Here is a 12,582-nt window from a genome sequence, read left to right as displayed (position 1 = left end):
TCCTTAGAATAGTATCCACAACATAAAGAAATAGGTTCCTGTAAATAAAACCCATATGCTTTAGTACAAGCACTTTGTGGCCCCTTGTTTGCCTACTTAGACAATTTTAGGTTCTAGGTAGGTAAGGCTGCCCAGATAAATGAAATATAATTGTATTTGGTACCCATAGTTTTCTTAGATTTCATATTAGTCATAGAACCCAGGGAAATGTTCATTGCAGTGACTTCTACTCTAAGATGCAGCTTATAGGGAAGTAATTTCTCCAGTAGACCACTAAGGTGGCCAAAGGTCACCTTATAATTGAAATTATTATCAAAAGATTCCTTTATAGGATATTAGTTAATATAAAAATATTTAATTTGTAGTTTAATGTATTTAGGTCAGTGTAGGATAGACATATAAATGAATGGAATTCTTATATGTTTAAAATATATGCTTTAAAAACAAGCTTTCAGAAATATCTTAATGAGTATTTATATTTTCTTCATGACAGACTAAATCTAGGAAATTACTTTTTGATAATGAAGTATATCCACTGAAGTTTTTACAAAATGAAATAAGTAATAAGTGCTTTTTTCCCCCAACCATTTTTGTAGGTTCACATGGTCCATTATTGCCTTTACCAAGCCGTTACCGAATGGGCTCCCGAGATACGCCTGAACTTGTTGCATATCCCCTTCCACAGGCTTCTTCCTCCTATATGCACGGGGGAAATCCTTCTGGTTCAGTTGTTATGGTTAGTGGGTTACATCAACTGAAGATGAATTGTTCAAGGGTCTTCAATCTATTCTGCTTGTATGGAAATATCGAAAAGGTAAACTTGATAAAGTGACCGTTTGTTGCTACACTATCTAATTAGAAGTCCTGAAACGATATACAGTGCCCTGTTCCTCATGTATTCTTCCTGTTCATTCATATTAGAGCAACTTTATTGAGATGACAAATAAAACTTCTTAAAAGCACAATAGACCTTTAGCTTAGGTTCTAATAATTTTACGTGGGGCAGCTGGGAGGCAGAGTGTCGCTGGGCCTGGAGTCAGGAAGACCTGAGTTCAGATCTGGCCTCAGACACTAGCTGTGTGAGACCAGGCGAGTCATTTAACTTCTGTTTGCCTTATTTTTCTCAAATGAGAGTTGTGAGTCTCAAATGAGATATTTATATAGTACTTAGCACAATGCTTGGCACATAGTAAGTGCTGTATAAATGCTTACTCCTTTCCTTTCCCTTTTCCTAAACAAGCCCTGAGAATTGCATATTTGCTAACTAAGTGACCTTCAGAAAAAATCCATGCTTTCAAGATGAAGTTCTGGTTTGGTGATGGACTGGCTGTCTTTGAAGGACCAGCCCTTTAGCTAAGTTTGGAAAGGCTCATTACCTGATTTACTATAGAATGATGAGTTTTTTGGCTTGAGTTGCTCTCAAAGACCATCTGCTGAATCATAAAGGGTTTCTGATATGGGTCAGTGGAAGGAGGACTCACCTCAACAAAATCACTGATATTTGAAAAACTGAAGGACGTGAAGTGAGCCCAGAAAAATTTCTTCACTCTACATTTATCCATGCTTTCTCCAGTCTTATTTCGGTGCTTCAAAGATCAGTGATTTGTTGGGATTGCATCCTGTCAACTCCACTGAAACCCTGTATGACTTGACATATATAATCTGACTTGATTAGGAGTTCATTTTATAAGACAAGTGTTAATTATCACATCTGTGTGATTTAGTGGCCCCCACCACATTTGATTGGATTAAATTTAAAAACGAACTAAAAACCCAAACCTACCTTTTCTAATAGTATTTGATTGGTAACTTATTTCAGTTCTCTCAATTGAAATGTTGAAACCTTAATATATACAAGTAAAGCACATTAAGTATACATCAGTGTAATCTTTAAAGGTCTTGGGGGTTGCCCACACAGATCTTTTGAGATTTACTGGTATTTAAGAGTATGTCATTTTTACCTTGGTATTGTAACTTCAAATTTTGGAGTTGACATTAATTAGCTAATTTAAGGGAGAAACTTTGCCCCAAACAAGTTATAACAGGATTTTTCACCTTATGGCTTTTTATGTGTGTGTATGAAGCACGTGTCATATCAAAACTCAAAAACAATAAATATTATTGAACTAAAATTTAAGAGAAATGGGTGCTTCATGACTTTTTGTCACCTTTTTTTGTTTAGACCTGTGATTTCATTGATGGAGGAAACTCCTGGCAAGGATATCCCCCCTAGCAGTTCAAATTGGTCACTGTTATGCCATACAGAGTTTTCTAGGGTATTGAAATGTTATGTAACTTGTCCTGGGTCACCTGACCAGTTTATGTCAGAGGTAGAACTTGGCTGGGCCTTGGTCTTTTTGATTGCAAGGATTTCTCTCAACCTATCATATTCTGCTTCCTCTTATGCATTCTATTTTATTATATTATTCTTTGAGTTAGAGGGACAAGAAAGTAAATAAACTACCCATTTACAAGTCATGTTGTTGTTGGGTAATGGCATAGATTCTAGTCTTAACACTACTCACTTTCCACTGGATTTTGGTATAAATGAAGCAAAAATATTGGTATACCAGAATAAAGTGAGACCTCAGGTGATCTTCATGCTTGGTCTCTAACCATTTACTCATAACTCCTTTAAATTTGATACAGAATTGTAGAATTAATTGGTTGCCTTTTTTATTTTTATTTTGACAGGTAAAATTTATGAAAACCATTCCTGGTACAGCATTGGTAGAAATGGGTGATGAGTATGCAGTAGAACGAGCTGTCACACATCTTAATAATGTCAAGTTATTTGGAAAAAGACTTAATGTTTGGTAATTTATTTTAATAAACATGTATTAAATGCTGCTTCTCTAGTCCTAGATAGTTCTGTAGTTTTTTTTTATTGGAATTGTTTAAATTTTGACTTAATTTTTTTTAGAATTCAAAGCATATCTGAAACGAATGCTTCTTGTGGTATTTTACAGTATTTGTGTTAGAAAACTTTTCCTTGGGCTGACCTTTTAGTCTTATCACAACAGACTGTACTAAAATGGCAGCTTTTAATTTGATAAATATTTCTTTAAAATATGCTAAAACTAATTAGTGAGCATGTACATGCTCCTCTTTCTCTGAAAATGGGAGGAACTATTGATGCAGACTACTGCATGTGATGTTGGACTTGATTGACGCATTTGCTGAATTCTTTTGTTTTATTTTGCTTTTGTAGGGGGGAGGGCAGGGCAATTGGGGTTAAGTGATTTGCCCAAGGTCACACGGCTAGTAAGTGTTAAGTGTCTGTGACTTGCCCAAGGTCACCCGGCTAGTAAATGTTAAGTATCTGAGGCTGGATTTGAACTCAGGTCCTCCTGACTTCAGGGCTGGTGCTCTATTCACTACACCACCTAGCCACCCCTTGTTTTCTTTTTCAGTTTCTTTGTTATAAGGGGAAAAGATGTTGGGAAGTGAAGGTGCTGTAAAAATAAAAGAGAAATTTGTTTAATTGGTTAAAAAAGTATTCCAATATAAGAAAATATTCAATAGATTTGCCCGTTAGTTGATAAGTAAATAATAAGAATAATCAGAACCTAAACTAATTACTCTTTTGTTTAAATAGCTAAATTTACTTATAATTTATTTTTCTTAGGATTACTATAAACGTAATTATATATCCTAATATTTTGGGTTAGGCTTCTGACCTTTTTTTTAACAATGTGCGTTCTGTATTTTTTTCTTTTTGATATTTAGTGTATCTAAACAACACTCAGTTGTTCCTAGTCAAATATTTGAACTGGAAGATGGTACAAGCAGTTACAAGGATTTTGCCATGAGCAAAAATAATCGTTTTACAAGTGCTGGTCAGGCATCCAAGAACATAATCCAGCCACCCTCTTGTGTGCTGCATTATTACAATGTTCCATTGTGTGTTACAGAAGACACCTTTTCAAAGGTAGGAATTAACTGGCTCCTAAAAATTACAAATGTGAACTGTAGAACTTGTGTAATTTGCATCCCCAAATCCTTTATGGCCCAGTTGTTGTCTTTGTTCTTCTACTCCTCAATATTTCTATGGACTGTTATAACACTGAGAGCCCTTAATGAGGTCACCTACTTCAGCCCCCTCATTTTACCTTTATGGATTTCTGGCTAAATTCTCTTGGGGTGGGAGTAGAGGTTGGTATAAAACATGTAAGCTCCTACACCAATAGAATTATTCCTTTTCATCTACTTAAATTTGGCCTGAAGCAAAATTGTGCCCATCCTTATTTTAGGAATTGCTTCCAGAAATTACCTTATCTCCTAAAGATAGATGGTATTGCTATATATTCTAGCCAATCAGAGTACATAGTATGTATCATTAGTTATTCAGTAAGCACTAAGTTGGTTACTAATTCTGTTTTCAGTCTTTTTACTTGGTGATAAACACTAAATTGTGAGATCCTAAGCTATACACTCCTTAATACCATTTATTTTCTGTAAAGAGAATGTACTTTTTTAGGCATAATTTTCAGAAATTTTTTTTCTGTTTTTGTTTCCTTGACAGTTATGTAGTGATCATGAAGTTCTCACATTTATCAAATACAAAGTATTTGATGCAAAACGTAAGTGATTTGCTGTATTATTTTGTTTTTCTCGAACCGTTGATTATGACAAAGAAAACAACAATTATATTTTATCTTATAGCTTCTGCCAAAACACTTTCTGGCCTATTAGAATGGGAATGCAAGACGGATGCAGTAGAAGCCCTTACTGCCCTTAATCACTACCAAATAAGAGTTCCGAGTAAGTCAGACAGTTCTATGAACCTGTATAATTTGTGCCAGATTGTTACAGTGCTGTGGGGCGAAGTTACGGTATATTGTTTTAACATAGAAGTATTTTTTGCTAATACACTCAAGTGTCTTGTGCAGCTAGGAATCAGCCAAGTTACCTTGAGGATCCTTTGATGTTCTGAGGTCAAGTCAAATCTTATTCTAGGACAGAGTGGACCATCTGAAAGCCTTTTCTGACCTCAACCCAAAACATAGGGAAGAAATTGAGCTGTTTGGGGGCTTATAGTTGGTGGTGGTCTCGCTTTTTGAAAAGTAATATTTGATGCAAAGTAAGCTCAGGGCAGTGGCAAGCAGAAAACTCAAGTTTGAACTTCCTTCTCATTTCAAGGAAAAGAGCAAATAGACTTCTCTTTGCCCTAGGATTTTTGCTGCTTTCCATTCCTGTTTCTGTTCATTCCCTAGATAAAGAGGGTCATTAAACTTGTATTGGAGATTTTAAAAGTTGCCGATTGTATAGGTAAATCAGTTTCATAACTAGTCATTAACCTTAATTCTTCATTTTTACAGATGGTTCTAATCCCTACACATTGAAGCTTTGCTTCTCTACTTCATCCCATTTATAAGAAGAGAAGAGGATAGCATGTTAGGAGCTACATTCATCTTTCTTTACAGTTTTCAAACTACACTTCATTTCCAAAATCTAAAGTGGTTGATCTAATGTTGCCTTGCTCTCTTTTAAGACCTTGTATCTTGTTTTATAATAAACAGATTTCTTTTGGCCTCAAGTGAATTTGTTGTAAGCTTAAATACTGTTTTCATTTTAAAATAGTATAACTACATAATATGTAGGATATCTGCTTCTGCATTGTAGATTATGCAGTTATATTGTTTCTAATATTATTGTAATTATTTTTTCCACAATTGGAAATGTATTTGCATTCTTAATGCCAAAGATTTGCAGATATCTTTCCATTGTGAATGAAATGAATTGGCAGATGAAAGTCTTGCTTTTTAATATGGTAGAATCCAATGTTATCTGTTTAGTTATTTAGGTATGTCACAGTTATCCATATAACTTGTATTTATAAAGTGTGCTCATCAGGCTTCAGGATAACATGACACATGGTGAATTTTAAGTACTACAGATATACTTGATTTTATATTTCCAAGAGGCTAACAGACATATGGATACCCTTGTACAGTATTCACTCAAACTTATTTAAATTGGTGTATTTTTTTTAAGCCATTGTCCATTTGTATTGACATGCTACCTGTTGCTAGTTCCAGTTTGGGGATTTTATAATTAAAGTTTCAACATTGAGTTAGTGTGTTCATCTTCATTTGTTGCATGTTACTTAATCTTGCATATACTTTCAATGCTTGTTAAGAATTTAATATAGAAAAAACTGATGACTATCTGGAAGGAATCCTATAAGGCATTTATTTTATATGCCTTTTGCACTTTGAGTCTATGCTGCTGTGAATTTCAGATTGTGTGAGGTGTGCCTCTTCCCCATGTCCTCTCATCCTCACAGGCTAAAATGTTATGTATTCAGAACTTGAAAGTGTAAAAGTCCTGTGGTGGAGCTATTTCATTCAGTTATTTTTATTTCACAGAAGTAAAACTAATCATGATTGTCCAGTAATCAAAGATTGTTTTCAGCAGGTGGACTGTCTTCTTCGAATGAATTAATATGGTGGACACAACTTGGTTGAACAAAGTATGTGGGTTACTGGTCTTTGGAAAAAATGTGTGCCTTCCACGTGTTTGCAAGTTTTATCCAACAACTGAAAAGGAAGGGTTAGCATTGTCATTTTAAGCTTGTTTGAAAGTAAGCCTACACAGTTTTTTGTTTGTTTTAGAAAAAGAATACTGACTGTCATATAGCTGTGCATAAATCTTTCATGGGAATTAATTTTCTTTTAAAGTTACCTGATATACAGTTAATTAAAATGTGGTCCAAAGATTAAAGACCAGGTGTTAGGAGACTAGCCTGCTATTCTCAGGTTCATAGTGGTTGTATCTGAGAGAATTAGACATATGTTGTTCATCTTTTTAAAGGAGAGAGAATATGTTATATGTCCGGGGAAAATACATGTCTTAAGTTGGCAAGAACTGTTTTGTAATGACATTTTTTTTAAGATTCATATCAGTAAATGCAAAGTCCATTTTAGATCTCATGTAAAACATTATTTATTATGGTTGCTATAGTTACAAATATTTCCTTACTAATGAGATTTCAAGATGCTGGACCCAAGGTCCTTTCAGTCCTTTAAAGGACACTGAAAATCTCAAATTCATACTTTAGTACCTCTCCTAAAAATGGGAAAAAACATGCTTAGCCAAGTGTAACTTTGGCTAGATCAATAACTAGGGGATGTTGAGCTGCCTAAAACATAGCCATTCATAACTGGATCAATATCGCAAATTTCCCTCCATTTATTTAATTTAAAATAAACTGTAACCCCATTAGAGAAAAAGTGTTTTTGTTTTTCTTCTCTTTTAGCTCATGCTTCTACATAGTTACTCTTAAAATTAGTCTGGATTTTCTAAAGTGAACTGGTGGATTTATCTTAACATTTTCTCTATTAATTTTTCTTTGGTATTCTTGCTTTCAGTATCAACACAAATGCAGTTTACCAATAGTATTGTTCTGTTGTGCCTATGACTTTAGAAAACAAGGCTGAAGGAAATGGGGAGAATACATAGGCTTGCTTTAAGTTGTGCCTGTGTTGAGATATATTAATAAAGTCTCATTACCTACTGAAGAGGTGAGGGAGACCCTGACATGTAAACCTAACTATTCCTTGACTCCATAGTGAGCTGAGCACAGGTGTTAGTACTAGACCAGTCACTGTAGCAAATGCCTTTTAAAGATTTCACTGGAGAGTGATTTTCATTTCCTAAGTCAGCTCTGGGAAGAACTGGTTCTTTCCCCTAGATTTGACTCTTAACATATTCCACCCTGATAGCTTGGTGTTTCCGATATTGAATAGAAGCCTGCAGCAGTCGCTGCCACTGAGAATAAAGGGGGAAAATAGCTTCAAATCTGCATTTTTAAAAGCGCTCCAAAATAAAAATAAGCCCCTTAATTGCTTATTACCTATTGTGGCAGATTAAATGATAATGGCTGCCTTTCTAAATCTCTTTGTTGTGGCTGAATATATCAGCCAGTTATTAATGTTTACAAAAGCAGCATCATTAGGCTTGGGATCATTGATATGCTGCTTAACTATGACTAAATTATCTCAAGGACAAGGATAGAAATAAAGAAATGGGGTCAACTGTGTCTGCAGCTATCTTTACATTGCTGTCTGCAGGGATGAAGGTTGCTAGGTAACCACTCCACTTAACTGTTTTTGAGTAGCTTTCAAATGAAATGAGCCCTTGGAGTAAAGGGGTCGTGGGTTTAGAACATCCTGCCGTAATGAGGAGCACTGGAGAAGCCAGGGAGCTCTGTCTGACTTGAAATTCTCCAGGTCATAAAGTTTTCACTAACAAACTAGCTGCCATAACACCTCCAAATGGTTACTGATCGACTAAAGAGGTTTTCAGTTCATGGAGGTACATCTCCATAATAGCACATAGAGACTAAAAAGCCCCTCTAGTCGTTGTACCACTAACTTGTCCGTATTATGAAACCTATTTTACTGTGATGTTAAACTCAATAAATCAAAAATGCAAATACAAACTTTCTCTTCATCTTTTATCCTTCCCTCTTTGATCCCTCCTACTTCCTAAAGGATTTCAGGGTATCCCTAGAGTCTTCCCAAAGGTTGTTGAATGTGCGTGTTTATTGCTGGTGAAGGCAAACACAAAAGTGTTTTTAGACTTAAGATACTAGAGGTTATTTTTCCTACTATGGTGTGATTTTTCATCCCTTTAACTTAGCATTGATTAGAATACCATGTAAGACATGAAATATTTGGGGATTAATTATTCATTCTCCTGAGCACTTGGTCTTATCTGGGTTTCAGAGGCACAGACTTTTAAGCAGAATGTTGCTTTAATATTAAGTAGCCTCATTATATGGAGCCCTTTATGTGAGAAGGTAGGGATGTTAACTTTTCACAGCCTTTGTTTGGCTGAAGGGAGACTCTGAAGCAGCAAGCTGTATCTGCTTTTCTGTAAAAAAAAAAAAAAAAGGATGAGTGGCTATAGCTTGTACATAAGACGGGGGATGCTTAGTTCTCTCTACTGTGTAATTTAAAACCATTAGGCATAGGTTATATTAAACGGCACTTTGGTTACCAAAGTACAGGAAGATCCTGGGGTTGGGGACAGATCCTTATTAAGAACCTTGCCTTAGTACATTGCTGTGGTGTGACAAACTAGTCAGATCAACAAAGTCACCAGTCTGGAAATAATGAACTGATTTAACTATCAGAGCCCATTACAGTATCAGCCCTTGGGCAGTCAACAAACATTTGGCTGAATTGAATAGCAAGTGAAAATGAGAGATAATATGGGCCTTGTGGCCAAGCCTTATTAAAGGGCTTGAAAGATAGAATCAGTAATTGTGCTACATTATTGCCTATGTTCAAGATGCCTTATCTTGACACATTTCTGGCTCGACCTATTTTATACCAAAATGCTAATGTAATCAGTGACTTTAAAAAAAATTTTAAATACAATAAGAGATCATATATTTTGCTAGTGAAATAAAAGTTCATTAAGCCTCCTGCTTTATGTTGATGCTTGTTTGGTTCACCCTTTAGGCTCTAAGCTACATTATTATATACATTTTATAGTCTGTACAACACTATTCCTTTTCACACACTACTAAACTGGCCATGCTCTTCCTTACTACACAGGACATTCCATCTAAAAATCGCTAATTTCCTTTGAAGCTCTCCACTCAAGCAACACTATGAAAATGAGTCCTTGCCTCCCCATCACTCCTCCCATTAACTAACTTGCATTTGTTTTGTATATATACTTATTGCAGGGCAGATCTAAGCTGCTGGAGGGTAGGTTCTTTCATTTTTGCCTTTGTACCTCTAGCACCTTGCCTGGCCCTTGTTATTGTTAAGTCACTGAGTCTGGCCAACTCTTCATGACTGGCCCCATGGACTGTAGCATGCCAGGCCCTTCTGTCCTCCCCTGTCTCCCAAGGTCTGTCCAAACTCATGTTTGTAGCTTCACCATATCTCCCCATGCTCTGCTGTCCCCTTCTCCTTGTGCCCTCAGTGTTTCCCAGCATTTTCCAGGGAGTCTTGTCTTGTTTGGCCAAAGCATTTAAGCTTCAGCCTGGTCCATAGTAGGTGCTCCGTAAACAATTTATTGATTGAAAGAAGCTGAATCTGAGCTTCTAAGTTATTTAGTGACCACACCCAGCTACCTTTGTTTTAGGAGAGTAATAAAATGGGAGATACAGCTGTAGACAAGTCACAGAATTAGAGTCTGGGCGGTGTTTTAGAGGCTAACTGTCCAACCCATATCTGTACAAGAATCTTTGTACAACATCCTAGCAAGTGTGGATATAATAAAATAACAATACTTAACTAGCGCCTACTGTGTACCAGGCACTCTGCCACCTAGTTTTAGCATTGTAAAAGAACTTGTGCATGTCCTGCATTTTCCAATAAAGCTAATGCTGTTTTGTGCTTTTATTAAGCACCTACTGTGTACTAGGCACCAAACTCGATTCGGGGGTGGGGGAGTCGGGGGGAGACACATAAAGAAAAATAAAACCAGTCCCATTCTGTGGAGGGAGCTGTGGGGAATTTGTAGAATCCAAACAGTGGCATTGAAAAGGTTTCTTTGAGACTAAGTAGAACTGCATCATTTTATAAGCAGGAAAGTGGATTTAGAGAAGGGTTGAGTATCAGAAATGATGCCACAAACCGTGGTACCTGTGCCTCTTCCTGTTCCCCTTCCTGTTCCCATGCCCCATGATACAATCATGTCACCTAGTTTATTAATAATAATAGCGCTTAAATAGCTCATTACATTTTATGAAGTGCATTATAAATATTTTAACCTCACAACAACCCCAGGGAGGTAGTGCTATAAACTCTTTTATAGGGGAAGAAAAAGGCTAAGAAAGATTAACTGGACTTTTCCAGGGTTCCACAGCAAGCAATTGTCTGAGACAGGATTTGAACTCATCTTGACTCCCAAGTCCGGTGGCTCTTCACTGTGCCACCCAGGTCCCTATTTAAGCAAAGCGTTAAGTGTAACTTAAATCATAATACAGGAATACAAAGTAGTTGTAACTTTTTTTTAACAGCAACTTGAAAGCATAGGACAAAACCAGTAGATTAACTGAACGCCTGTGGCCGCCAAATCATTGCAGCTTCCCAAAGGATCCTTTCCAGAGCACTAACGATCTGAACATACCTTTGCCTGTTCAGACCCGGTTTGCCAGTGTGTATATGAAAAATCATGGCTTTCAGGAACGAATAGATTTGTGACCTGAGGAAGAATATAAACAGCCAACTTCACACATGGCTTTTAATGAAACAGCCCCACACTCTGAAGCAGCTGAATGTGGCTGGATGTATTCCCTTTATAAATTCTGTTATAACTCAGCATACAAATGTCCAACTTGTCAGTAATAGTTGTGTACCTTTGTTTGTTGGCTTTTTTCAATTGCTCTAGTGAGTAGGAGTGGTGGAAGCTAGATTGCTCCACTAACCAGTCCGGGCTTCCAGACAGGTGTTCTGCTGACATTCTTTTAGTTTTTCTAGGCCTTCAGGTTTAGTTCCAGTCACTTTTAGTACTCTGAAGCCTGCAGGCACTAGACTTAAAGGTTTACCAGCAAACAGGTTTTCAGGTAACCAAAGAAAGAAGAAGCTAACCAGTTGAAAAGGACAGGTTGTTTGGTTTTAGGCCACTAGTCTTATTTTGTTGAGACCCTGACTGTACTAATTGAAATTAGTCACTTCAAAGGCTTGAAGTAGAATCTGATTTACACATGCACACTATAAAATCATTAATCTAGGGGCGGGGAACCTTTGACCTCCGGGCCACATGTGACTCTCTAGATCCTCTAGTGTGGCCCTTTGAATTCAAACAAATCCAGGGTTTGGTCTGTGAAATTTGGATTCAAAGGGCTGCACTTAAGGACTTAGAAGGCCACATGTTGCCTTGAGACAGCTGGTGCCCCATTCCTGCATTAATCCCACAAAGGCTTTAGGCTTGAAATTACATTCCTAAAAACTTTTTTAAAAAAATCAGAAATTATGTATCAGGTGGCCCAGTGGATACACCTGTCTTCAGGAACACCAGAAATTCAAATCAGACTTCAGCCACTGGGCAAGTCACCTTCGGTTTTCTCATCTGTAAAATAGGGATAGTAATAGCACCCCTGCCTCTGCTTTTCCCTCCCTGCCCCTCCCCCATTCTTTCCTTCCCCCATTCCTCTTATATCCTCTTCTCTTCCCCTCTACCTTTCCCCTATCCCTTTCTCCCTCTTCTCTTCTGCCCAATTTTCCCTCTCTCCCTCTTCTTCTTCCCTTCCTCCATCCTCCCCATCTTCTATATAAATACATATATATATATATATATATATATATATATATATATGCTCTCTAATGTTGTTATAGCTATTATCTAATGCAGTTAGTGTTTTCTGTGTTTGAAAATTACCTGGTAGAACCCAAAGCTGCTGCCCAATAGAAACTGAATGGGTAAACGCAATGCACATAGATTATAGTGCATTTTTCCTTGCCAGCCCATGCTATAACAATGTGACTTGCTATAGTTCTATCAATTGTCACTGAAACCTTTCCTTTAAGAGTCCTTTAGGGCCATGATTTCCAGACCTCAGGTGATGCCTATATATTTCTCAGCGAGGGAATGAGGCTGGTAACTAAATTCCAG

General features: G+C 36.9%; 1 protein-coding gene across 1 annotated transcript in view; it reads left to right on the top strand.

Annotated features, from left to right (window-relative positions):
• The window catches only part of HNRNPLL (heterogeneous nuclear ribonucleoprotein L like), a 53,503-nt gene extending 47,428 nt beyond the window's left edge, over positions 1-6,075 (top strand). The window contains exons 8-13 of the mRNA XM_069108600.1: positions 597-814; positions 2,695-2,816; positions 3,730-3,931; positions 4,526-4,583; positions 4,666-4,764; positions 5,322-6,075. Coding sequence (XP_068964701.1) covers positions 597-814; positions 2,695-2,816; positions 3,730-3,931; positions 4,526-4,583; positions 4,666-4,764; positions 5,322-5,377 — 755 coding nt within the window. The 3' untranslated portion in view covers positions 5,378-6,075. The remainder of the gene's footprint in view (positions 1-596; positions 815-2,694; positions 2,817-3,729; positions 3,932-4,525; positions 4,584-4,665; positions 4,765-5,321) is intronic.
• Positions 6,076-12,582: the final 6,507 nt, after the last annotated feature.

The sequence above is a fragment of the Petaurus breviceps genome, unplaced genomic scaffold, assembly GCF_028583685.1.
Source record: "Petaurus breviceps papuanus isolate PSGF00001 unplaced genomic scaffold, PetGlider_PUasm1.0 90407, whole genome shotgun sequence".
Lineage (NCBI taxonomy): Eukaryota > Metazoa > Chordata > Mammalia > Diprotodontia > Petauridae > Petaurus > Petaurus breviceps.
The sequence above is the reverse complement of the archived record's forward strand: the minus strand, read 5'-3'. Positions and strand labels throughout refer to the sequence as shown.